Source organism: Physeter macrocephalus, chromosome 18 (assembly GCF_002837175.3).
Source record: "Physeter macrocephalus isolate SW-GA chromosome 18, ASM283717v5, whole genome shotgun sequence".
NCBI classification, from domain to species: Eukaryota; Metazoa; Chordata; class Mammalia; order Artiodactyla; family Physeteridae; genus Physeter; species Physeter macrocephalus.
Genome location: NC_041231.1, coordinates 40,928,072 through 40,955,378, shown reverse-complemented (window position 1 = coordinate 40,955,378; position 27,307 = coordinate 40,928,072). Strand labels below are relative to the sequence as shown.

Genomic DNA, 27,307 nt, shown 5'->3' with positions numbered 1-27,307 from the left:
GAGCAGGAGGGGGTGGCTTTTATTGCCCAGAGTGGGTGGGACAGCAGGGGCTGGGCCTGGTCCAGACAATAAAGGTACCCTCAGCGGATGTGGGCCATATCTCCAAGGAAGGGTGTCTTCATGCATCCAGTGCAGAGCTGGTCCATCCAGAGCGGTGCCTCGTGCTGCAGGGGCGTGCGGCGTGGGTAGAAGGTGAAGTCCACGCGGTAGTTGAGCAGACAGCTGAGGGAGGCCATGTAGAGGTCGGAGAAGCGCACCAGGCGCCGCGAGAAGTAGGTGGGGTTGTGGAAGGTGCGAAAGATGCTCCCAAACTGCGCATTGAACAGGGCCTTGGTGATGCACCTGGGGAGGGAGATGTGGGCACTCACGGGGGGCTCCTGAGGGGGCTGGGCTGGGGCTCCTGCCCAGGCCCCACCACTCACCTCAGCTCCTGCCGCTCCTTCATCCAGGCGGCCAGCACCTGCCGAGACTCGGCATCCTGGTAGGTCTGGGGGAGACAAGGGGTGCTCTGGGTGTGTGCGTCCAGGCAGCGGCCCCCCACCTCCCCGCAGACGTCCAGCTGCCCCCGCACCTGCATACGCTCCAGCAGCCCCGTGAGCGCCTGCTGCCACGTCAGCGAGTGCATATACTGCTCCGTGTTGATGATGCGGATCTCTCGCTCCAGCTCGGGGATAATGGCACCTGTGCGCCAGCCGTGACGCAGCATGAGATCCTGGAGGGCAGGGTGCAGGGCGGGCAGGGCTCAGCACTGGCCAGGAGGTCCCCCTCCCCTCCCCACTGCGACCCATCCCCGCCTCCCGCCCTCACCGCCAGGTCACTGTAGAGGTGGTCTCCGAAGTAGAGCACACGGGGGCCTCGCCATTCCGTCAGACGCAGGAAGTCAAACAGGTTTCCCTGGGAAGAGATTGGGGGCCGGGGCGGTGCGGGGGACCGGGCTAAGCCTAGTGTGCCAAGGGGGTTCCCCCAGGGCTATTCTCCACTAGTCTTCCCAAATCCCTAATCCCCAGAGGCAGCAAGGCCCCTCTAGCCGGATGCTGCCCTTTCCCATGGCCTCGCTGTCCCGACACTCCAGGCTCCGGAAGGGGGTCTGCCTGGGGCAGGAAGGTCTCCTATAGGCCTGGCCTGGTGCCCTGGGCCTCCCCTCCCCATGCCCTCCCCCCACCCACCCACCCACCCAAGCTAGGGATTGAGTCCACTCTTTCTTTGTGGGAAACAAACTGCAGCAGTGACCCCATGGCCCTGAAGCAAGCAGGCCACCTCAGCCTGAGCCCAGAGGGACCCAGCAGGCCAATGGCAGTCCTCACTGTGAGGCCGCCTGCCCCTCCTGCGCCAAAGCTGGAGAGAAGATGAAAACAGCCAGGCTTAAGCACAGCAGAGGAAGCTGGCAGGGGAGCAGAAACCGGGGCAGGGGTTGGGGCAGGGGGGTGGGGACACAGAGCAGGAAGTACAGCAGCCTCCGCAGGGCAGGCACCCACAGCCCAGAAGTGAGAATAATATACACCCAGCAAAAAGGAGCTACTAGAAGCAGTCTGCGGGTGTGAGAGGCCTGGGGAGGTGACAGCCATGGGGGAAACAGGTAGCTGTGAAGGACTTAATGGTTGAAATAAGCTCGGGCAGAGAGGAGCAGGGCACCCAAAGCAAGAGGGAAGTATGAGCAGGTGGAGCGCTGAGGACGTGCCAAGCCAGGCAGGAGGGAGCCTGAGGTTCCAGCAACAGGAGACGAGCAGGGGAGAGCAAAGACGACGAGAACCACGCACAAACAATGAAATTTCAGAACATCAGGCACATAGAAGTCTAAAACCTGCCAGAGAAGAAAAATCAGTGTTCCCCACAAAGATGCGTGACCCTCCTCAGGCTCAGCCTGGATGCCAAGACAACAGGGAGCGTCAGCCTCAGAGCCGAGGGGTAAAGCTGGTGCCCAAGGGGGCCACCGACAGTTGGGGGCCAGCAGGGTGGAAGGCTGAGCAGTCGGCAGGGGTGAAGGGCTGGGACCTCGGCACCGGGCGGCCCGGGGCTGCTCCCTGTGGCTGTCACTGGCCCGACTGCTGGCTTCCTCCCTGCCCCCAGCTTCTGGAACCTCCATCTCCAAGAAGCCCAGCTCAGCCAGGATTTCCACATTCCATCCAGAGCCAAATGCCTTAATCACCTCCTGCTCACAGCCACCTGACACTTGCCCACCAAGCACAAGGCCCCTTCTCATCTTCCTAGCCAGCCAGGAAAGGGGTCTCCTCAGAGGCCTGTGCGCTGCCCCCACCAGCCCAGCTCAGGGGCCCCAACTAGGCTCATCTGGCTGCAGCAGAGTGCTCAGCCGCAAGCAAAACCAGGGCCATTTATTGGGCACTTGGCGAATGCCCGAACAATCTAAGAGCTTTACATCACCACTCGAGTATTATACCTCTTTTACAGACGAGGAAAGCACAGCACAGAGAGGCCAAGCAATTGGGCCAGGCCCTGGGAGCCACTTCCTGTGAGGGGACAGAGCCACAACAGAGGTGTGGTGGCTGGTCAGGGCCCAAGAGGCCATGCGGCAGCCCCGCCACAGCCTGGGGCCGTGGCTGGGCCCTGGGGTCCCTACCAGGTGCAACTCCCACCTAGATGGCTCTCACCTGCCGATAGATCTTGCCCTTTTCCAGGCGGGTGATACGGTCCCAATGCAGTGAGCCCTTCTCATCAAGTTTTCTGAAAGGCCTAGGGTGGGTTGAAAGGCCTAGGGTGGGGTTAAAGAGCCTGATTTCCAGTCTGTGGCAGGACCACAGGCTGGACACCTCCCACTCTGCAAAGGCCCACCTGCTCACCTGCCCATCAGCAAGGGGGTGCCCCCACCCCAGGCACACAGGGCGGCAAGCAGAGGCCAGTCCCTGCTCCCTGGGCCCATCGCCCCTGCCAGGCCCATACTTGCGCCGGTCGGTGAAGAAGCTGGGCTTGTCTGCCTGGACGATGACCACGTCGAAGAGTTGGCGCCAGTCGGCACCCACCATATGCCGCATCCCCTTGTCCCTGGGCAAGGGTGGGACAGAGTGGGACAGGTGGCAGGTGTCTGAGGGAGGCTCCAGGCCTGCCCACCCCAACTCAGGCCCCTGCCCTGCTCCCTTCTCCCACGGGCTGGGGGGCACGGGTGCTCACACGAAGCTGAAAGGACTGTTGGTGATGAGGAACAGCTGTTTCCCATGCTCCACCAGGCGGCTCAGGACGGCGAATGTCTCATCCCCTCGCAGGATGTACTTCTCTAATGGGGGGAGATGGGAGCTTGTGAGGGCCAGCCCTGCACCCTGCCCAGGCAGGCCACAGCAGGGCAACCATCCCCCCTTACCCATGTCCCGCTCGATCCACTGGTACATAAGGCCCTTCACGTGCACATCTCGAATGGCGTCCTGGGGGCAGTGGAGGGACAGTGAGGCCACAGTGGAGCCCAGGAGGACCTGCCCTGCTGTGGCTGGACTTCACCTTCCCTGCCACACTGGGAGGCAGGCCTAGCGCCCTCACCGTCACATCCTTATAGAGGTGTGCTTGGTCAAACTCCAGACCATGGCCCAGGAAGTGGTCCACCACGCAGGAGAGCAGTGCCATCTCTGGCAGCGAGAAGATGTCCATGAACTGCTTGATGGAAGGACCCTGAGGAAGGACCACTGACTCAGCAACCCCCAGCTCCGGAGACCCAAGAGCTCCAAATCTGTCTTGGGACACTGGTGGAGGGGCACAGCCTGTGCGTCAGGGCTGGCCCACCAGGATGTAGGCACTGCCTCCCAGGGAGCCAGCACCCACCGTGAGGCCATGGAGCTGGCTGCCCTGGGCAGTGGCAGATGGAGCGAGTACCTTGCCATAGAAGCCACTCATCTGGTACAGTGGGATGTGCTGGGTGCCCCCATACAGGTCGATCACCTCTTCGTCTGGCACAGGCTGAAGGCCCCTGGGTGGATGCAGAGATCACCAGTCCGAAGTGGTCCCGAGCCCAGGCCACGGTGTAGGGTGGGGGACAGTGGGGTGACGCAGGACAGTGTGGACCTGGAACAGCAGGCTGGGGTGGGGTCAGGGCAAGGTCAGCACTGACCTGTAGGCTGTCCCCAGTTGCACATAATGGAAGGCGTCAATCTTCATCAGAAGACTCTGAGGGCACCAAGGGAGTAAGATGGGCAATGAAGGAGTTTGTTTGCCATTAGCTCTGAGCCAGCCTTTGCTAGCCCCCATGCTGAAGCCCCAGTTGGATGGTACCAAGGGTATCATGTGCACACCAAGAGGAAGCTATAGATTTGAGGCCAAGGGAGTAGAAAGATAAGCACCGCCCCCGCCCGCATAGGAGACGGGCGGCTAAAGAAGTAGTTCTGATATACATCCAGTCAGGAGGGGCCAGGGAGTCAATGGTCTAGCCACTCACCTTCTGAATATCATAGTGGAGGCCACGGATGGCAAAGCTGGGGTTGTAGTCATACTTTCGAATCCCCTCCGGGTACTGTCAGGGGAAATCAGGTCAGGCCTGAGCCAGCGGTACTGACAGACCTGCTGGCTGGGCAGCTGCCTCAGGGGATCAATTCAGCCACCCATCCAGGAGCGCCCCATGATCCGGCCTGGGGTTAGGACAAGCTGGGCCCCACTGGCCTCCAGGGCCTGGGACCCCTACCTGTCTGGCCTCACCTTGTAGTGCTCAATCAGGATGTCACGGGCGGCACTGAAGATCTCTGGGTGCAGTGTGTCCGCATACTGGGCCAGGGTGTAGTCATAGTCAAAGCCGTAGACCTCGACATCGCGCAGGCTGATCTCATTGTTGGCATAGATGGCCGCTGGGTTCAGGAGACTGCAGACCTCAGGAGGCAGGAGGTCTAGAGGAAGGAGGTGTAAGTATAATGAGGATGATCAGGAAACACCCTAAAATGGTACTCTTAGCTCAATGCAGCAGAAGGTCAAACTGAGGCTCAGAGAAAAGTCACTCGCCCAGGGTCACATGGGTGGGGTAAGGACCCTATGGGGCCTGGATTATACCACCGCCTGCAGCCTACCAGTTGCTCCGAGCCATGCCTCCTCCAGGCTCTCATAAGCCCCATCGGACACTTGGCTATGCTCTGACACTTTCCACCTTGCCTGAAGCTGGGGTTGGGACTTAGGAACATGATCAAGGTGAGGGGTACTGGGTAGCTCCGCTGCTGCTCAGGGCCCCAGCTCTGTGCACCTGCCACAGGTCTCACAGTGAGGGCCCTCTAATCGGATTTCAGCTGCCCACCAGTCCACGTAATGACATTCACTGCCTCTGGAACCGAGCAGGACCCTGTGGGCCTCCTGGGTACAGAAGCCTTTCTGTCCCCCGTTTCTTGTTTATAGGGAACAGACTCTAGCCTCCATGCCCTTCCCTCGGTTCCAAAGGGCAGAACTGAATAGCTGCTAGTAGGGAAGGGAAAGGATGGGGAGACAAGGGAGGAGCAGCCAAGAAACAACATGAGGCAAGGTTTGAGGAACCAGAGAAGCTCATCAAGATTAGGAGACCAGGGCTTCCCTGGTGGCACAGTGGTTAAGAATCCGCCTGCCAATGCAGGGGACACAGGTTTGAGCCCTGGTCTGGGAAGATCCCACGTGCCACGGAGCAACTAAGCCCGTGCACCACAACTACTGAGCCTGCCTGCTGCAACTACTGAAGCCCACGTGCCTAGAGCCTGTGCTCCACAACAAGAGAAGCCACTGCAATTAGAAGCCTGCGCACCACAGCGAAGAGTAGCCCCTGCTCGCTGCAACTAAAGAAAGCCCGAGCAGCAGTGAAGACCCAGTGCAGCCAAAAATAAATAAATAAAAATAAATTTAAAAAAGAAAAAAAAAAGATTAGGAAACCACCTGAGACAAGATTAAAGGAGTGCAGACCCTGCACACAGCCTAATCTTATCAGCAACCCCACCCTTGAACGATTGCTATAAAAACTCCTCACCAATTCCTCCCCGGTTGGGAGATAGTTTTTTGGCGCAGGAGCCTGCTGTGTCCCCCTTTGCCTGCCAACACAATAAAGCTATTCTCTTCTACTTCATCCAAAACTCTGTCTCCGAGATTCGATTCGGCACTGGTCTAGGGAGGCTGAGTTTTTGGCATCAAATTTGGCACCCAACATGGGGCTGACTCGCGGACAGTCCTGGGGGGGGCGCGGTTCCCCGGCTTGATTGGACGCTCCAAGATTTTCTCCATGCCAGCCTCATTCAAGAGTGGAGGGCTGAAGAATTCCTTTAGAGGCCGTATCACCTGGGACCCTTGCCTGGGAAGGCTGAGCCCCAGTCATACCCCATCGGCCATCCTGGCAGCTGGAACTCTGAGGCGGGACTAGACAGAGGAAGGCCATCTCTGCTTTGAGGACGTTCCTCTCTTCCTCCTGCCTGGACCACCCTGGACTTCCTACTCCAAGGAATTATTTTGGGGAAGCAGAAAAGTAGCATTTGGGATGTCATGACACCTCGGCTAGCGTTTGGGGAAGTCCCCCAGCGTGTACTCCGAGGCCACTTTGACCCTGTCCGTTTGGGGAAACATTGGTTCCCATTTGGGGGATTCTCCATTCCAGGAAATCCCATTTGAGAGGCGTGCCGCTTGGGCAGAGGTCACGGCTTAAGTGGGACTTGGAAGCCCATTTGGTTTTGGTTTCTGTTTGGGTTTTTGGTTTCTTTGGTTTGAGGCTTCTGTTGCTGGCTAGGATTTTGGTTTGTTCTTGGTCTGAGCGTGGGTGTTCTTTCAATCAAACATGGGAAGTGCTGCTTCTTTGATTCCATCTAATAGTCCCCTGGGGAAAATTCTGGCAGACTGGTCAACCTATAGCTATCAACCTATGACTAAAAAGAATGAGATTCTATTGTAATTCTGTTTGGCCAAGGTACATTCTTAAAAGTAAGGAGAGGTGGCCTGTGTGTGGCAGCCTAAATTATTATTCTATTCTTCAGCTAGAATCGTTTTGTCACAGGAATGGAAAGGCTGGGAATTCTCTCCACTGCATCTGGGCTAGCCACTCCGGGCTCTCCAAGAGCCAACTCTGGGTTTGTTCTTTTTCAAGAACTGAGCCAATCTGTTTGGAAACCTTTGTCTGGGAGTGGAAGTAGAATTTTTAAACTACACCTCCTCTGATTTTCTGTGTGGCCATAGGTTATCTGTCGTTTGTGCTTTTGTGTGTATTGTTTTGGGGTGAGCCACTCTGGCTTGCGCAGGGTGGGAAAATTCTACCTGCTCATTGCGAGCCACTTTGAATCCTGTCTGGGAGTGGAAATGGAATCTTTGGGCTACACCTTGTCTGATCTTTTGTTTGTGGGACCATGTTTGTTGTTTATATGTGTGTGTGTCAGTACTTGCACTGACTGGTTGAGACATCTTTCATGAATAACAGAGCTCACGTGTGACAACATCAGTGTATCCTTCCCTATTGTGTGGGGCTTTGCCTGTGGAGGAATGTTGGTTGGGATTTTCCCTTTTGGACTAGCGTTGTTATAGGTGACCAGAGCTCTGTTCAATCTCTGTACACCCCCTAGGGTATTTTTACAAAACTGGGAGCTCTTCAGCTATGCTCCCATGAAAAGGAATTGGTATTTCTTTCCTCCTGTGCCTAGGTCCTCAGGAACACATGTTATCTAGACCATCTCTAGTTCCTGAGACTGAAGAAAAAGGGCAGGGGAAAGAAGGCCTTATTAAACTCAAGTGGAAAAACTGAGATCTCTGGTTCTGTCTTTATGTGGAAGTTAACTTGTAAATGAGCTCTGTTTAATTGACTTAAAAGTAAGAGCTTACAAGTTAAATCTAAATGTCTAAAAAATTGGCCAATATAAATTTTGGACTACACGATCTGGGAAATATTCAGTACTGAATTGATATCTGTTACTGAAGGTAGCTTAAGCTTATTGGTTTAATTAATATAGACATGTCTTTAGAATCATCAGTGTTAAGTAAAGCAAACGAGGTTAAGAGTTTTTGGGTGAACTCTTTACGAATAAATATTTTAGGAATGTCTACTTAAGAATAATCTCTCCAGGGCTTCCCTGGTGGCGCAGTGGTTGAGAGTCCGCCTGCCTGCCGAGGCAGGGGACACGGGTTCGTGCCCCGGTCCGGGAAGATCCCACATGCTGCAGAGCGGCTGGGCCCGTGAGCCATGGCCGCTGAGCCTGCGCGTCCGGAGCCTGTGCTCCGCAACGGGAGAGGCCACAGCGGTGAGAGGCCCACGTACCACACACACACACAAAAAAAGAATAATCTCTCCAGATGCTTGGTAACTTAAAATTGTAGAGTTGTGCTAAATTAAGTTGAATGATGGGAAGTTTATTGAATAGGTAGGCCATTTCCAAGTAAAATAAGATACTGAAACATTAATTACTGAATACTGGCTTCCCTTTGCAGAGAGACTAAAGGTATTTAGGAACTAAAGGTATTTGGTGCCACCCTGTGATTCTGTATAAGAAAGCACATGTCTGGGACTTCCCTGGTGGTCCAGTGGTTAAGAGTCTACCTTCCAATGCAGGAGATGCGGGTTTGATCCCTGGTCGAGGAACTAAGATCCCACATGCTGTGTGGCAACCAACTAAGCCCGCACGCTCTGGAGCCCGCGTGCCACAACTAGAGAGAAGCCCCGCACGCCGCAATGAAGAGCACGCATGCCACAACTAAGACCCGACGCAGCCATACATACATAAATATTTTTAAAAAAGAAAGCACATGTCTTTAGAAATTATTGGTATTTATGTTTATAAATCTACAGAGTGCTGAAGACAATTCACGGTTGCTTAAGGAAAGTAGGTTGTGTGTTTTGAACAAAAGATGGTATGAGGAATGGCACTGCATTTTCCTAAGGAAAAAAAAACGTGATTTTTGCCCTAGAGCTGGTTGATTTTGAATGGAAAAGAAAGGAGCAAAATGTTTACAGAAAGTTGTAGAAGGTCTGCGGAAAAGGAAAAGGAAATTTAGTTGGGTAAATGAATTTTGTTGGGAGTGGGCTGGGACAAGACTGGATTTGGTTTCTTCCTCTAAAGTTTTCTTGAAATACTGCTTTTGATAACCGCTTGAGTTCCTTTGCCTTTAAGTGATCTGTATTCACCTTTAAAATCTTTTCACTTTGGTTAAGTAAATAGCATTGTTTGGCAGTTTCTAAAAGTTCCTTTGACCTCCAGCGAACTTTGAGATGCTTCAGAGGGCCCCTGAGGCATCTCAGAGAGAAACATTTAATTAAGATTTGGTATGTTAAATCAAATGTAATCAGTTGTAATTCTGGTTATTGTAACCAAGTTTCTTTATCAATTACATTGTAATCAGATGTTTAACTGCATCCTTTAAGTCCTTCTGTCATTTATAGACAGTTATTGTACTCTGATGCTTTTGCAGAAGTGCTTCATCTTCAAGATTTATGCGAAGGACCTTTTGACAAATACAGTTCTCTCATAAATTTCATATCATACCACTGAGCTGGGTCTACTGCTTAAGGCACATGTACAATGCTTGTGTGACAACTGGGTATAAATGATAAAATGTATGTCCTATAAAATGTTTCCTCAGTAACATACCTCTGAGCTTGTTCACGATACCTGATCAGTTTTCCCCCAGTGTGGATTAACTAGGCAAATATAAAGGAGGCCTAGCATGGAGGGACATGATCTACTACCAGGTCAAACAGCTGTATCACCCCAGCATTGAGGGACAGCTATTTTGATTATCAATGCTTTCTATTGAAAGATTTGCAATCAGAGGGAAAATGATGAAAAAAATCTGCATGTATTGAGGTGTGGGGAAGTCACTGGCTTATACATGATTTAACTTTAAAAAAAAGGCCTGTTTTGTGACCTTTCAGACACACATTGTACATCTGCTTTGACACTGAGGAGGGGAGTGCATTTGAAAGTCAAAATGGAGTAACTATGGTAAAACTAGTTGACCACTGTGTATGTGATTTCGGACATATTCCTGTATTGTTGCGAACTTGAATTTTCTGAGCTACATCAGACTTGGAATGCCACAAGGATTTAAAAATTCCCCCACCCTCTTCAAGGAGATTTTGGCTAAAGATTTACAAGGATTGCACTCGGATCAAGGTTGAGTAGAGGCCTTCCCAGCCAGAATAGAAAAAGTATCAGAAGTAACAAAAGCTCTTCTTAAGGACATTATTCCTAGGTACGGCCTTCCCTCTACTATTCAGAGTGACCATGGATCTGCTTTCATAGCAGAAATAACACAAACAGTAAATAAAGCTTTAGGTATAAAATGGAAACTTCACTCAGCATGGAGATGCCAATCTATGAGAAAGGCTAAGAAGATGAATCACACCCTGAAGAACTTTTGCTAAGCTATGCCAGGAAACTCATCTAAAATAGAACAAGTGCTTGCCAATTGCTCTCCTCCATATGTGGGTGGCCCCTAGAAGCAGGCGAGGATTGAGCCCTTACCAAATTATATACAGGAGACCATTCTTGGCTCCTAAGAGTAAAGAAAGAAAAACAGTTCATGGTGCTGGGAAAGTTGGACAGCTGCATGTAAATCAATGAAGTTAGAACACACCCTCATACCATACACAAAAATAAACTAAAAATGGCTTAAAGACTGAAACGTAAGACATTACACCATAAAACTCCTAGAAGAGAGCACAGGCAAAACATTCTCTGACATAAATCATACCAATGTTTTCTTAGGTCAGTCTCCCAAAACAAAAATAAACAAATGGGACCTAATGAAACTTACAAGCTTTTGCACAGCAAAGGAAACCACTCAAAAAATGAAAAGACAACCTACGGAATGGGAGAAAATATTTGCAAATGATGCGACAGACAAGAGTTAATCCCCAAAATATACAAACAGCTCATACAACTCAACAACAAAAAACCAAACAACCCAGGGAATTCCCTGGAGGTCCAGTGGTTAGGACTCTGCACTGTCACTGTTGAGGGTGCAGGTTTCATCTCTGGTTGAGGAACTAAGATCCTGCAAGCTGCACAGTGCGGCCAAAAAACAAACAACAACAACAACAACAAAAAAAAAAACCAAAAAAAAGAAAAAAGAAAAACACCAATCAAAAAACAGGCAGAAGACTATAATAGACATTTCTCCAAAGAAAACATTTAGATGTCCAGTAGGCACATGAAAATATGCTCAACATTACTAATTATTAGAGAAATGCAAATCAAAACTACAATGAGGTACCACTTCACACGGGTCAGAATCCCCATCATTAAAAAGTCTACAAATAACAAACGCTGGAGAGGGTGTGGAGAAAAGGGAATTCCACTCTTGGTGGGAATGCAAGTTGGTACAGCCACTATGGAAAACAGTGTGGAGGTGCCTCAGAAAACTAAAAATAGAACTACCATATGATCCAGGGATCCCGATCCTGGGCATATATCCAGATAAAACTATAACTCAAAAAGATACATGAGGGCTTCCCTGGTGGCGCAGTGGTTGAGAGTCCGCCTGCCGATGCAGGGGACGTGGGTTCGTGCCCCATGGCCGCTGGGCCTGCACGTCTGGGGCCTGTGCTTCGCAGCGGGAGAGGCTGCAGCGGTGAGAGGCCCACGTACCGCCAAAAAAAAAAAAAAAAAAAAAAAGATACATGCACCCCTGTGTTCACAGCAGGACTATTCACAATAGCCAAGACATGGAAACCTAAATGTTCAACAGATGAATGGATAAAGAAGATGTGGTACACATATACAATGGAATACTACTCAGCCATAAAAAAGAATGAAATAATGCCATTTGCAGCAAACATGGATGCAACTAGAGATTATCATACTAAGTGAACTAAGTCAGAAAGACAAATACCATATATAGCACTTTTATGTGGAATCTAAAATAGGGCACAAATGAACCTATCTACAAAACAGAAACATTCGCAGACATAGAGAACAGACTTGGTTGCCAGGGGGGAGGTGGGGAGGCAGAGGGATGGACTAGGAGTTTGGGGTTACTGGATGCAACTGTTACCTTTAGAATGGATGAACAGGGACTTCCCTGGCAGTCCAGTGGTTAAGACTTTGCCTTTATATGCAGAGGGTGTGGGTTTGATCCCTGGTCAGGGAGCTAAGATCCCACATGCCTCGTGGCCAAAAACCAAAACATAAAACAGAAGCAATACTGTAAAACACTTAAAAAAAGAAATAGTCCACATCCAAAAAAAAAAAAAAAAGAATGGATAAACAACAAGGTCCTACTGTAGAGCACAAGGAACCATATCCCATCTCCTGGGATAAACCATAATGGAAAAGAATATAAAAATAATAATGTAGGGCTTCCCTGGTGGCGCCGTGGTTAAGAATCTGCCTGCCAATGCAGAAGATACGGGTTCGAGCCCTGGTCCGGAAATATCCCACATGCCACGGAGCAACTAAGCCCGTGCGCCACAACTACTGAGCCTGCGCTCTAGAGCCCATGAGCCACAACTACTAAGTCCGCATGCCACAACTACTGAAGCCCACACACCTAGAGCCCATGCTCCGCAACAAGAGAAGCCACCACAATGAGAAGCCTGCATGCCACAACAAAGAGTAGCCCCCACTCGCTGCAACTAGAGAAAAGACCGTGCACAGCAGCGAAGACCCAATGCAGCTTAAAAAAAAAAAAAAAAGTACCGCATACCACAAAAAAAAAAAAAAAAAAAAAAAAAAAAAAAAAAAAATAGTATATATGTGTATAACTGAGTCACTTTGCTGTATAACAGAAATTAGCACATTGTAAATCAACTAAACTTCAAATAAATAAATTAAGCAGTATGTACAACAGACTGGTCAATTGTTAACCGCTGTGCATGAGTTTGTGTCTCACAGGTCTCCCCCTCGCCTGGAAGCTCCCTTTCATCCCTTCAAAGCAGGAGACAGGGTTTTGCTGAAAGTGTGGAAAGAACAAGAACCTGAGCAGCAGCTTGAAGAGAAATGGAAGGGAGCCTATGATGTTCTTACCACTCATACCTCTCTAAAATTGGATGGAGTAAAACCGTGGGTACATCATACTAGAGTAAGATGATCACCAGAGACTGACCAGACACACCTGCCTACAGTCAGCAAACAAGACTTAAGAAGTGGACATCTCACCCTTTGGGAAACCTTAAGTATTTGTTCCAACAAGTAGAATGAAGTTTTGTTTTCTTATTCTTTCTCATACCTTTTACTTTTCCCAAAACTATAGATTCATATGCTGATTCTCTTGATAATTCTTAACTGCTGGATATGTGGTGAGCTTCCTATTTCCGGGTCTTCAGGATTGACTTGGTGAGTTTTCCCCCTTACAGGGAATTGTTTGGAAACAACTGGCTACAACAGCCCAGTTCCAGACTGGGTTTCCGATTTATTTTCCTGAATTTCTAAGGAAGTGAGATCTACACCGTCTACTAAAGTTCCAGTTGTCACTCGTTTTACCTTTAACTTGGGTCTGTTGCACCAAAATGGCAGACTAAGGGATTGAGATCTTAATCATACAGGTCTCCTCGGATCCAGGACTAGGAATTCAAGTATTTCCAATATTTCTTTCTTTCTTTTTCTTTAATAAATTTATTTATTTATTTTTGGCTGTGTTGGGTCTTTGTTGCTGTGTGCGGGTGTTCTCTCCTTGCAGCGAGCGGGGGCTACTCTTCATTGCAATGCACAGGCTTCTCATTGTGGTGGCTTCTCTTGTTGTGGAGCACAGGCTCTAGGCGTATGGGCTTCAGTAGTTGTGGCATGCAGGCTCAGTAGTTGTGGCTTGCAGGCCCTAGAGCTCAGGCTCAGTAGTTGTGGTGCATGGGCTTAGTTGCTCCATGGCATGTGGGATCTTCCTGGGCCAGGGCTTGAACCTGTGTCTCCTGCATTGGCAGGCAGATTCTTAACCACTGCACCACCAGGGAAGCCCTCTAATATTTCTAATTCAGTATCTATGCCCCGTTTCAGCAGGAAGTAGCCTGAGTGGCCATCACCCTGTTCCCTGAAAGATTTGGGGAAAGATAAAATTGAAGCAGGGGATTAAAACCGAGCCCCTCTGCCAAGTTTATGATTAACATTTCTATCCAAAACGATTATTCCTTATCTTGTCCAACATCTGTTCTCCTCAAGACTGAGGAGTACCAAAGAAAAGGGGGGAGTGAAACCAAGCAGGACCCTGTGGTGGTCCTGGGCACAGAAGCCTTTCTGTCCCTCATTTCTTGTTTGTAGGGAGCAGGCTCCAGCCTCCATGACCTTCCCTGGGTTCCAAAGGGCAGATTTGAACAGTTGTTAGTCGGAAAGGGAAAGGATGCAAAGACAAGGGAGGAGCAGCCAAGAAACCACCTGAGGCAAGATCTGAGGAACCAGAGAAGCTCATCAAGATTAGGAGACCACCTGAGATGAGATTAAAGGAGTGCAGACCCTGCTCACACCCTAATCTTATCAGGAACCCCACCCCTCAACCATTGCTAGAAAAACTTACCAACTCCTCCTGGGTTGGGAGATAGTGTTTTGGGGCAGGAGCCTGCTGCGTCCCCCTTTGCCTGGCAAAGCAGTAAAGCTATTCTCTTCTACTTCACCTAAAACTCTGTCTCCGAGACTTGATTCAGCACTGGTGCACAGAGGCCGAGTTTTCAGCATCACCTCTAGGCAGGGAACATTGCTAATTATGACAGGTGGGACATGTGGTGGGTTCTGGGTCATTACCCAGGCTGCTCTCCTCTGAGGATACAGTCATAGCCACCCCAATCCCCTGGCTGCTCCCTAGGGACTGAGGGTTCCCAGGCTTATCTGCCTTGGTTTCCCCATCTGTGCAGTGTGGGAGGTGGATGGGGAAAGGGCACGGGCTCTGAGGTCAGAGAGAGCAGACCGAGCCCTCCCTTGCATGGCTGTGACCTCAGGAAAATTACCACACCTTACCTTTTGGGTCTCAGTTTCCTTGTCTCTAAAGGGGGAAAAAAAATTGTACCAACCTACAAAATTAAAAAGAGGGTCATACAGAACATGCTCTGGGCAGCATTCCCACCTGGACCCGTGGCAAATGTAGGATTAAATGGGCAATGCACCTCTGGAGCCCACAGTTCCCTGTCCCCAGTTTCCCTCAAGGAAACGGATTGCAGGGAATCAGAGGGGAGCAGGCAGGACTAGGTGCACACACAGCACACTGCCTTGCAGGGGCTCCAGGTGGCCCCGTTCCTGAGACCTCTAGCCTGTGGCTGAGGCCCAAACAGCCCAAGCCTCCAGGGAATTAATTTTTGTCTCAGACACAACAAGTTGTGAATTTGAAGCAGAAGCCCTTGGCCATGGAGCAGACATTTGCCTCAGAGGTCCCTTTGGAACACAGGCTCCATACCTATCCCCTTTCCTTTGGAGACAAGTACCGAGTGTGGGTGGGGGAACAGGTGTGGCTGGTCCCTCTGGTGGCCCTTAGGCCTGGAAGAGCAGCTGCTTCAGATTCGTGGGTGCAGATGGAACACTCCTCACCTGGGTGCACATGAGACACAGCTGACATCAGCTCTCTAAGAAGCTGCTTCTGAGATGTCCCTTCCCATAGTCCTGAGTTCCTGGGTGCCATCTGTGACTCTCAGCACAAAGCCCAGTAGTTCCCCAGGAGGGCAGGGGTCTGCTTGGCTGTGCAGTCCCTTCCTGGCACTGAGTTCTGGCCAAATCCAGGCTTTTGCCTCTGCCCTTGAGGATACTCCCAGGGATGGACAACCCTCCCAGGAACAAAGCAGGATGGGGAAGCAGCCCACAGGCCTGGCCTCCTGACCCAGCTTCCAGACTGAGAAAACCATAGCTCTGGGGACCAGAAGGCCCCAGTTTCTTCCATAGGGCTGTGGTGGTGCATGGGGCCAGGTGAGGAGATATGCCCCCCACCTGCACCAGCCTCCCAAATTCACTGGTCTCACTGTCCAGCTCCCACCTTCCAGGCCAACTCCTCTCAATGGCAGCCATGAGACTCACTTGTGGGGGCCATCCTCCCAGCTACTGCTGGTGCCTTAGAGCTCACTCCAATCCCATGAGGTGATCACACTTATTCCTCCATCATCCAGAGGAAGAAAATGGAGTGCAGGGAGGTAAAGTCACTTGCTCCAAACCATCTAGCAATAGGCCATGGAGTTGAGATTTGAATTCAGGTCACCCTACCTGCCTCAATCACTTTGCCCCTCTGCCTAGCCTTCCAGTGTCACCACACTGAGGCTTGGGGGGGAGGGGCTGGCGTGGGGCCTGGCTCCCCAGCAAAGTTTTGCCCACAGGCATCAGCATGTCTCAATGTCCAGAATCTCCCCCAAGAAAACCCAGCCAGAAGGGGACAGTTAGGACCCAGGGGTGCTAGGCTGGTCCATCCCAGCACTCACTATGGCATCTTGGAAATGACCTTGCCCTTATCACATCAAGAGGAGCTTGGGGAGGGGGGGTGTCTCTGTGAAGATCTGAAGATCCAAGTGGGCCCTGAGTGATAAAGACCACTAGGCTTCCCTATTTCTCTCCCTCACACCTACAATGCAGGCTTCTCAGGCTGCTCTACAGAGGGTCTTCTGGAGGCCCAGAGCAAAGACATCTCCTTAAACGGCACCCCATGTATGCCCTGTCCACTGGGTGGTGGGGGGAGGCAGGGATGGTCCTGATAGAGGCCCAAGGGCTTCAAAACCACCATTCCTCAGGGCTTATTCTGCCTTCAGCTCCTCAAAATTTGAGTCCTGTCCACCCACACTACTCCCAGGTCTCTACACAGCTGGAGTGGAAGCCCTCGTTCAGGCAGTTGGAATCTTCCAGACAGGACCACTTTGTCTTATCAGATGACAAAAGCTATGTCACTCCCGGAGGGGCTCCTCCTGAAGTTGCTCCGTCCCTTCCTGGCCTCTTTCCGAGTCAGCACCACAAACCTGCGACAGAGGCCCCAGGACTGTGTTTTCCGATGTAAGACACTGAGGGTCCGAGAGGAAGAGGCTTGCTGAGCGCCACCCAGCTGGTCAGTGATAGAGCCAAAACCCAACCACATCTGTCTGCTAAAGAGGCAGGGCCCCAGAGACCAGAACAAATATCCAGCCCTCTGGCCTCACCAGGGTGCCCTGGGGCCTCATCTGCCCGTTTTGCAGAGGGAGAGAGGATAGAGGAGGAGTACGTGCCCTGGCCAAGGAAGCAGCAACCCTTCTGGATTCCAGGGGACTTGAGCGACTTGGTGTCGTTTCTCCAAACAACGCCTTCCCCTCCTGGGCTGAGAGCGCGAGACTCCAGGGCGGAATCCAGAGGCGTCCGAAGAGTCTAGTCGGCATCTTTTGAGTCGGGAGTCTCTAGGAACCCGCTCCGGCCAGCGCCGCCGGCTGGCTGGCTTTGTCCCCAGTACTCCCGCCCCAACTAAGGGCCCCGAAGAGAACAAGGGGTTGGGGGCGTTTCCGCTTCGGCCTCCCAACAGGCGGGACCCTGAGGAAAGACGGTGGGGCCCGCCTTCCGGCGGCCGCTACAGGAACCCCGAACTCCTAAACACTGAGCGGAAGAACAAACCGCGCACCCGCCCGCCTCCGGGCGTCCCCAGAAGCCCCCAGGACCCTCCGCCGGAGTCCCTCCCGAAGGGCTGCCCGGTCTTACGGCTCTGGGGCCCTGGCGAGCCCCACCACGGCGCTCCCCCAGAGGAGCGGCGCCCGAGACGACTCGGGAGCGGTGCCCTGGAAGTCGGTCCGTCGCCCAGGCTCGCGTGTGCCGCCGAGAGGGCTACACGCCCGGCGCTCCTCCCGCTCGGGCTCACCTACCGTGCACCAGTCTCCGCATGTCCTGGTATCGAGCCCACAGGTGTGCGCTGGGCTCGGCGCCGCCGGCGGGCGCCGAAGAGGGCGCAGAGCGCGGGGCGCCGGGGCAGTGGGCGCCGGGACCCGGGGGGCCGCAGCCAGGGCAGGAGGGCGAGGACGAGGCGGCTCGCGGCCCGCCGTGGTCTCGGCGCGGCAGGCAGCGTCGAGCAGCCGCCCGCAGCCCCACACCCGCCATGCCCGCTGCGCGCCGCCCGCGCTGCCCTCAGCCCTCCGGCCAGTCCGCCGCCCTCCTACTGCGCGCCCGCCACCGTGGCCGCGTGCTCCTCACGGCGGCCGGCCAATGGGCGCGGCGCGCGGAGCCCGACCGCCAATGGGAGCGTCCCTATGCCCGGGGGGCGGGAAGTCCCGGACGGGGCGGGGCGGGCTCCCCGACCCCCTCCCCCAGTCTCCGGGTCGGCCCAGGAGTACTCTGCGCCCCTCTTCGGAATCTATGGCGGCGATGGCGGCTCCTTCTTTCCTCCCCTAGGAAGCCTGGAGGGCCTAAGAAAGGCCGTCCCCGCGAGGCTCCGGACGGCCAGGGCTCGGAGGGGAGAGGGCCAGAGCGCGGCGGGTCCACCCCGGCCCCCCGGTCCTCTGTCTCCCCCTCTGCTCCCGGGTCCTCCCGCCCTTTCCCCTACCTCCTGTCCTGACCTCAGATCCTCTGCCCCTTCCCCCAGTCCTGCAGCCGGGGTCCTGTTCCCTGCCCCTCGCCCCTGACCGTTCTGCCCGCAGACCAGAGACCGGTCCGTTTCACTCACGTCTCTGGCGGATAAAGAGTCCTTCCCGCGCGCTCCCCGCTGCCAGCCCCACGCTGGGTGAGACCTCGGGACCCGCAGCGCAGCCGACGTCCGCTGAAGCCGACGTCCGCTGAAGTAGACGTCGCTCCCTCTCTGTGCCTTACACAGATGACCTCTGTTAACTTGGAGCGAGGCGGTGGGCCAGGGGTCATTGTGCTTTCCTGGTTCCTACCTCAGCAAATGGCCGCACCGAACCGCTCCGTTCCTCGCTTCCCCACGCAGGACTCTCTAGCTCTTCTAGCAATATCACCAGGATTTCCAACGAAATTCCTCTTTCTTGCTGGGAACCACTCCCCACCCGCGTGTATTCCACACAGATCCATTTTCTGAGTCCACATGCGCATGTGACCTGGGCCTTGAGCAGGCCGACCCTGCACCCGTGGGCCTTGTCGGTGGAGAGCTGGCTAGCTAGACACTGTTCCCGTGGGATGCTCCCCGCGGTGTCCGCCTCCACCGGGTCTAAGAGTGTACATTCCAATATTCACTGCACCTTGGCTGAGGACCTACAGTGTGCCAGCCCCTGGGCCAAGTGCTGGGGCAGGATGGAGGCCATAGGTGGTCCCATGGGTGGGCGGCTGCCCTCCCCACTCCCAGGGCCCCAGTGAGCTAAGTGTGCGCTGGGGGCTTGGCCATATGTAAGCCTCGTCTGGGCGGGAGATGGGTGCTCTGTGGTGTCCGGCCCTCAGAGCCACCAAGGGAAGCCAGAGTGAGCACCAAGCCAGTTGTGTGTGCGTGGTTGGGTGGGGTTGGCTCCGGGAGAAGGCAGGTTATCCAGGCAGCAGCTTGGGCCTGGCAGCTCAGCGGCGGACCCTACTACCCTTTTCAGAGGTGCTGCTTGATCTCTCTGCTCTCTTTTTGTATATTTTGTGTCCACATTACCAAACTCTCTTATTGGTTCTAAGTTTTCATTTGACTTTCTTAGATTGTCTAATAGTCCGGGAATAACGGAAAGTGCCCCATACAGGATAGCTTTTCTTAATTTTATGGTTGTTTGTCTCAGATGCTTATTTAGACTTTTCTTGTGATAATGATAGTTAGCTTTCAACAATGCACGTCAAATCCTGTTATTTTTAGAAGCCTAGGCATCAGTCTCGATCTCGAAATAAATGAAAGGCGTTGTGTAATTGCATTTTAGAGTGTGGTGCACTACCCGTTTAGTAGTCCATCATAGAGGGTCATCACTTCTACTAGGACTTTAAAAAGATGGCGGTGGCAGAGTAGGGGGCGCGGCAGCCAACTCCGAATACCAGCTTGCACAGGGGAGGCCGGGAGGCGGGGCCGGACCGACGCCACGTGGGAGGCCCCGCCCCTTGGCCCGCCCTGCCTCTAGAGCAGAGGTGTCTGCGCCAGCAGGTCTAGGCCTCACAGAGCACGCGCACTCCGCCGCATTCTGATTGGCGGACCCACGCAGCCCACCGCACTCAGATTGGTGGAGCCGCTCCACATTCTGGGTCCCGAGCTCAGCACTGCTCCTTACCCGTTCCGCTCCCACCTCCTTGGAGGTGTCCCAGGACCGGGATCGCACAGCCACCTGGCCGCCGGACTCAGCAAGGACGGGCAGGACGGCTTCGGCTTCATCCGGGAGCTCCAGTCCAGGGGCTGGGACAGCTCCCGTCGCTCTTCGTTCCGCCGTACCCTTCTCCACGACAGCGGTCCGGCATGTTTTCCAGGGCCCAGGTGAGACGGGTTCTGCAGCGGGTGCCCGGGAAGCAGCGACTCGGCGTCTACAGGTTCCTGCCCTTCTTTTTTGTCCTGGGAGGAACGATGGAGTGGATCATGATTAAAGTGCGCGTGGGCCAGGAGACCTTCTGTAAGTGGGGGTGCAGCAGCTTGTTTCATTTCAGGCAGGCGGGAGGCGGCGAGGGAGCCGTTTTCCTGGGGGCTATTGTCAGCTTGTAGACCTCTCATTCCGCTCAGCGCTGAGCTGCTTTTACCCTGGTCAGAAGGGCGAGTGCGGTTCCCTTCGCTGGGCGGTGGAGATCCGCCTAGGCTCTCCTGTGAGCGGGGCGACAAAGGCACATTGGTATCCAATCTTGAGACGCTCCCTGCACTTTGAGAGGAGGGCACGTGACTTCACTCAGGACGCCCTCCTTTCAAGCCTGCCCTTCGGCCATGCCGGTGACACTGTTCGGGCCTAAGGAATAGACTTCTCACAGCACCTAGAAGCGGGTGGGATGCTGAGGATTCATGGAAGTTCCTAACTGGTCAGTCCAAACCCTAGAGGGAACTGGTTGGCCCGGCTTAGCTAAGTACTACTGGCTTTACTGGCCAGAGTCATTGGTACCAATGCCCAGCACTACGAAAAGTGTGTCTGGCATTGCTTTGCTGAGCACTAGTCTGGACAGGCTAGTTCCTCTTCCAGGAAGACTTCCCTAACCCCTAGGCCCTTTCTGCTTTCTCCCGCTCCAGAAACACAATCACTTGTGAATCACCAACCCTCATTTTTTTTTAAAAAAGTGCTTTCTAAAGATATTTAAGCCTTCTGTGTTCACCCATTCCTTCATATTTAATGAGCACTGATGAGAGGATATAAGGTGGAGGGCCCCCACATCAGAAGAGCACTAATGGGAGAGACAGATCATACAGTTACTATGAAGTGTGATCACTGCTGTGGGGGGAAAGTTGGGGGAGCATGGGAGTCCTGGGTGGGGCACCTGAATTGGACTAGGTGGTGCAGGGAAGGCTTCCTGGAGGAGTTACCAAGTCAGGTAGGATCCGAAGATTGAGTAGGTGTCAGCCAGATGAGGGAAACGTTTATGGACTTGAAAGTGTCTTCTGCCAGTGGTAAGAGCAAACCTTGGGGCCTTGGTGTGAAAGTATGCTGCTGTGTTTGAGGGACTGAAGCAGGTGAGCAGAGTGAGGGATGACGTGGTTAGAAAGGTGCCTGGGCAGGGCCACAAAGGGACTGGAGAACCAACAATGTATCCCAAAGGACTGAAGAGTTTTAAGCAGCAGCTGATGAACGTATGTGGAGAGTGCTTTCTTGTGGAGGGCGGATTGACAGGAACACTTAGGCTGTGTGGTTGTCCAGGTTTGAGATGGTGGCCTGGACTAGGGTGAGATGCCAAGAAGTGGGCGGAGTTCAGAGACACCCCAGAGATAGTACTGACAAGGGCTTGGTGATTGAGTGGACTCAGGAAATGAGGAGTGGAGGCTTCTGGTAGGGCAGGTGGGGCAGGGGGAACACAGGCAGGACAGTCCTGGGCTCCATTTTGGACCTGCTGAGGGGGGAGATGGTTATATAGAACTGAAGCTCAGAAGGCAGATCTGGGCCTCAGGTCTAGGTCTGTGGGTCATTCACAAGCTGATTGTGATGAAAGTCAGAGTTTAAACCCCAACATTTTAAGGGTGACTGAGAGTAACCAGAGAGGCAAGAAGGGAAACAAGAAGGGCTTGTTATAACAGAAGACAGGAGGTTCAGGAAGTTCAACTAAGTGAATGGGAGGTAAGCCCCCTCTCCCCTACCAGGAGAGACTTGAAATATGCAAATACTGATCAGGAAAGAGGGTGGAGAGAGGCTGGAGATACCTTGGCCCTTGAGAAGGTTGGAGAGGATGGGACCAGAGCAGGGCAAGGAGTAGCCCTTGGAAGTCAGCTGGAAGAGTTCTTTACTGATGACTTTTCTCTGCGAAGAAAGAGTTCATGGCCATTTCGGGGTGGGTAAAGTAGGGTCAGGGCCATGGCTGAAGAAACAGGACTGCCAGGCATCACAGTGGACCCAGTTAGATGCAACAGTTGGGCCCACAGTGCAAAGCAAGCAGAGTGAGGCATGGAGAAAGAAGTAAGTTGGATTAATCTGTAGTTTGGGTTTTGAAGGTGTATCAAGAAGTTGATATAGATGAGAGGGAATTTCAGCTGATCTGGGCAGAAAGAGAGAACAAGGGCCTGAGGAAGTTGGTGGAGGTCCAAGGACAGAAAGGCTGCTAGAAAGGTAGTAGAGGTTGTGGTCAGAGCAGAATGACCTTATTGCTTCAGAGGAACACTGCAAGCAGATGGCAGAAGTTGAGAAGGAAGGAAGATGAAGGGGGCTGGTGCTTCATCTGTTGGGGGTGGTGTTGCCTGGGAAGATGGCACAGGACAGGGTCAAGGAACCTGAGCTAGATGCCAGCATTTTCAGAGATTGAAGGGGAGTGATGGACAGCAGGTGCCAGTGCAGAGAAGATGGTGGCAAATGGCATAGGCCCCAGAGGAAGAAGGTGGAGAATCAGTAGTCTGGAAAAGCAGCAGCTGAGAACAAGGAGACTGCCCTCATCTCCCAGCCCTCAGTTCCTGGGTGTGGCAGAGGGAGCAGCAGAGAGCTATAGGCCAGAAGTGCCTCTGCGGGGCCAGTTAAGAAGGATGATTTCAAGAGAGAAGTGAAGTTGCTAAGTAAGGGCTGTGCTGGGACATGACACTATCTTTGAAGAAGGCACTGACTCTGACGCTGCTATTGATATTGAGAGCTCCTTTAACATAGTCCTCATTTAAATCAAATCTTGTTTTAAGTTTATTCTGTCATTGAGTTAAGCCTTAATGTTGAGATTCAGATGACAGATCTAGACTATCGGTTAAATTACTCAGATATGTATCTCATTCCTTAGTCTCTTGAAAATCTAAATAAAATCTTTGTTTGATACAGACGATGTCTACCGTAGAAAAGCCTCAGAAAGGCAGTATCAGAGAAGGCTGGAAGATGCATCAGAGACTGAACTTCAGCAGTCAATAAAGTGAATATGAAACTTTACTACTGGTTTCAACTCCTTTAAAAATGTAATTTTCGGGTCTCTTGTTCTTACATAGAACTGCCTTTACAAAGAATTTTTATAGTTTTCACTGATGGACAGCACTTGTGGGAAAATTATTTCCTACTAAAACACACCTACCCATTGAATCTAGTCCATGAAATATTTCTTAAACAATTCAAGGATCAATCAGGATGCTTTTCAGTGTAGCCTGAATTGTTTGTGAAGTCCTTTGTTTTAGGCAACAAGGGATAACCTTACTTAGTTTTTTGCAGGATTCAGACTTACTATGAATAAAAGTTAGTTATCTACTGTAGGATCATTTAAACAAGGATGATTATGCAGACTACATTTCTGCTAGCTACCAATTTGTAAACATTTTGTTAGAATGTGACCATACGTTACTCATGTTAAGTGCTCTTGTGAACACAGACAACCCCTTTCCTTGCTTGGCTCCACTAACATACAACGGCTGGACCTCCATGAGGACTGGGGAGCAACACATTTCACTCCCCTCTGAGATGAAGATGTTGCTTTCATCCAGCTGCTAAAGATAAAGACACTGCTCCTTCCCAAAGAAAGTGAATCTTCACAGCATAAAGCAACCATAGACTTGAGCTAAATCAGAGGCTCAGTCTATAGGGAGAGATTTTCCAATCTGACCCAGAATAAGTTTGGATCAGTTGGTAGAAAAAGCAAAGGCATCTTTCCATGTTTGGATAACCATATCCAACATCTTTTCAAACAAGAAAATATATACATATTAAGACTAAGTTTCAAAATAGTTTCTAACTATTGCTTATGAATAAAGAAGCAGATGCTTAAGGCCACAGGGTATCCTCAAGTTAATGGTATCTGCCACAAATAAACTGTTCTAAGGGATTTTTTTTTTTTCTAATTTAAGTCAGTCCATTTATGTTAGAACCAATCCAGTATAAATAAGGAGCCACTGACTACTCAGATCTCATTAAAGCACTAATGAGTCACTGCTCAGAGGTGGCTTGAGTATGAAGACCAGTGATGACCAACAGCACCAGGGAGAGGAAGGTAGTTCTCATGTGCGCTTTTGTTACCTCAAGCATTCCTCGTGACCCTAAACCTCATAGTTACTTTTAGTGACTAGACTGCTGCATAATGAACTTAAATTGTGGCCTTAACTCCCATTTGTTCCCCAACCCCAGTTTTAGAAGTTTAATATTTTGTACATATGTAAAGAGCATATGTAACATACATACCTTTTACAAAGAATAGTTGTTAATGCTAATAAAACCATCAGCTAACTTCTGTGTCTGCTGTGGTTTCCTTCCCTGGGCTATCCCACTGCCTCCATCCCAGGGAGAATCTCTAGTCTGAAATTTGTGCTAAACTTCCCTAGAGTTTTCTTCATCTTTCTAAAATATATGTATTGGAGTGCCAATTTTTTTAAGACAATGAAGCTTTGAAGACGACACAACAATGTCTGACTTCAAGGCAAGTAGACTAGCAAAGCAATTGTATTAAATTGAAGATACTTTCAAAGCATATTAATTTGGATGCTACAGAACTAATTTTTGTTAGGCAAGGTGCAAGCTTTTTAACGTTGCCTCAATTTTTTAACAGTTCTACTAAGGAATATGACTCTATCCCACTTATCAGACACTAGCATTATTTAAGGGAACTTCAATAATTTAAAGAGCAACGCTCTCATACGCTGCTTACAGAACTGCAGTGCCCCCTACTGTGAACTACATGGCAAACAATTTAATAACTTGCATTTCAAAAACAATACTTTAGAATGACAAAAATCTAATTAGCATTTATTGCTGGAAGTCTACCTCCACTGGGGTGTTAGACGAAGAACGTGGGCTTTGGAGCTTCATTTTATCATCTGTATGGATAGGAAAAGTATTGGGTTGACCAAAAAGTTCATTCGGTTTTTCTCGTAAGATGGCTCTAGTAGTGCTTAGTTGTCTTTTAACTTGATTCGAAACAATTTTGTTAGACTGTATTGTGACAGGTCTCATATCAGCGTGCATTAAAAAAAAAAAAATCAAAATTGGTGAATTTTTGTGCAGCCTTTTTTTTTTTGCGGTACACGGGCCTCTCACTGTTGTGGCCTCTCCCGTTGCGGAGCACAGGCTCCGGACGCGCAGGCTCAGCGGCCATGGCTCACGGGCCCAGCCGCTCCGCGGCATGTGGGATCTTCCCGGACCGGGGCACGAACCCGCGTCCCCTGCATCGGCAGGCGGACTCTCAACCACTGCGCCACCGGGGAAGCCCTGTGCAGCCATTTTAATATTGAAGACGGAAGCAACATTTCCCGCGTATTATGCTTTATTATTTCTTTTTTATATAAATTGTATTTATTTTTGGCTGCGTTGGGTCTTTGTTGCTGCGCGTGGGCTTTCTCTAGCTGTGGACAGTGGGGGCTACTCTTCGTTGCGATGTGAGGGCTTCTCCTTGCAGTGACTTCTCTTGTTGCAGAGCACAGGCTCTAGGCGCGTGGGCTTCAGTAGTTGTGGCTCATGGGCTCTAGAGTGCAGGCTCAGTAGTTGTGGTGCACGGGCTTAGGTGCCCCGAGGCATATGGGCTCTAGAGTGCAGGCTCAGTAGTTGTGGTGCACGGGCTTAGTTGCCCCGAGGCATGTGGGATCTTCCTGGAGCAGGGATAGAACCCGTGTCCCCTGCATTGGCAGGTGGATTCCCAACCACTGCGCCACCAGGGAAGTCCCTGTGCTTTATTATTTCAAGAAAGGTAAAAACGCAACTGAAACACATAAAAAGATTTGTGCAGTGTATGGAGAAGGTGCTGTGACTGATTGAACATGTCAAAAGCGGTTAGTGAAGTTTTGTGCTGGAGATTTCCCGCTGGACAATGCTCCACGGTCAGGTAGACCTACTGAAGTTGACAGTGATCAAATCGAGACACTGAGAACAATCAACGTTATACCATGCGTGAGAGAGCCGACATACTCAAAAATATCCCAATCAAGAGTTGAAAATCACCGCTTGGTTATGTTAATTGCTTTGATGTTTGGGTTCCATAATTTAAGTGAAAAAAGACTTCTTGACTGTATTTCCGCATGCAATTCTCTACTTAAACGTAACGAGAACGTTCTATTTTTAAAACAAATTGTGACAGGCGATGAAAAGTGTACACTGTACAATAATGTGGAACAGAAGAGCTCGTGGGGCAAGCTAAATGAACCACCACCAACCAACCAAAGGCCGGTCTTCATCCAAAGAAGGTGATGTTGTATATATGGTGGGATTGGGAGGGAGTCCTCTATTATGAGCTTCTTCCAGAAAACAAAACGATTAATTCCAACAAGTACTGCTCCCAGTTAGACCAGATGAAAGCAGCACTCGACGAAAAGCATCCAGAATTAGTCAACAGAAAACGCATAATCTTCCATCAGGATAACGCAAGACCGCACGTTTCAATGACCAGGCAAAAAACTGTTACAGCTTGGCTGGGAAATTCTAATTCATCCGTCGTATTCACCAGATATTGCACCTGCGCATTTCCATTTATTTCGGTCTTTACAAAATTCTCTTCAGAGATAAAATGTCAATTCTCTGGAAGACTGTAAAAGGCACCTGGAACAGTTTTTTGCTCAAAAAGATAAAAAGTTTGGGGAAGATGGAATTATGAAGTTACCTGAAAAATGGCAGAATGTGAATATGTTGTTCAATAAAGTTCTTGGTGAAAATGAAAAATGTCTTTTATTTTTACTTAAAAACTCAAGGAGGGCTTCCCTGGTGGCGCAGTGGTTGCGCGTCCGCCTGCCGATGCAGGGGAACCGGGTTCGTGCCCCGGTCTGGGAGGATCCCGCATGCCGCAGAGCGGCTAGGCCCGTGAGCCATGGCCGTTGAGCCTGCGTGTCCGGAGCCTGTGCTCCGCAACGGGAGAGGCCACAACAGTGTGAGGCCCGCATACCACAAAAAAAAAAAAAAAAAAAAAAAAAAAAACTCAAGGAACTTTTTGGCCAACCCAATACCTAAGCACAGAGTAAATAATAAGGGAGGGCTATCTTTGTTCATCTAGTAGTCCTCTTTTGGAAATCTTGCCTACATCTCTGAAGTTATAACTCAATCAAATTAATCTCTTTTAGAAGTTTGGATCTTTCACACTGAGTTACTTATCTTAAAAAAAAAAAA

The 27,307-nt window shown here is 51.1% G+C and overlaps 1 protein-coding gene and 1 non-coding gene across 2 annotated transcripts; one reads left to right on the top strand and one right to left on the bottom strand.

Annotated features, from left to right (window-relative positions):
- Positions 1-3: 3 nt before the first annotated feature.
- Positions 4-17,952, bottom strand: NT5DC2 (5'-nucleotidase domain containing 2). Its single transcript, XM_024123964.1, has 14 exons — positions 17,615-17,952; positions 4,630-4,814; positions 4,373-4,447; positions 4,049-4,104; positions 3,814-3,907; positions 3,484-3,612; positions 3,311-3,371; positions 3,124-3,226; positions 2,896-2,997; positions 2,607-2,688; positions 808-894; positions 572-712; positions 423-487; positions 4-342 (listed from the first exon to the last, which is right to left on the bottom strand). The coding sequence occupies exons 1-14, from the start codon at positions 17,844-17,846 to the stop codon at positions 81-83; spliced, it is 1,674 nt and encodes a 557-aa protein (XP_023979732.1). The 5' UTR covers positions 17,847-17,952; the 3' UTR covers positions 4-80.
- Positions 17,953-19,983: 2,031 nt separating this feature from the next.
- LOC102987715 (uncharacterized) lies at positions 19,984-23,167 on the top strand. Its single transcript, XR_008615701.1, has 2 exons — positions 19,984-20,124; positions 23,066-23,167. It is a non-coding gene; the product is annotated as an uncharacterized protein (transcript).
- Positions 23,168-27,307: the final 4,140 nt, after the last annotated feature.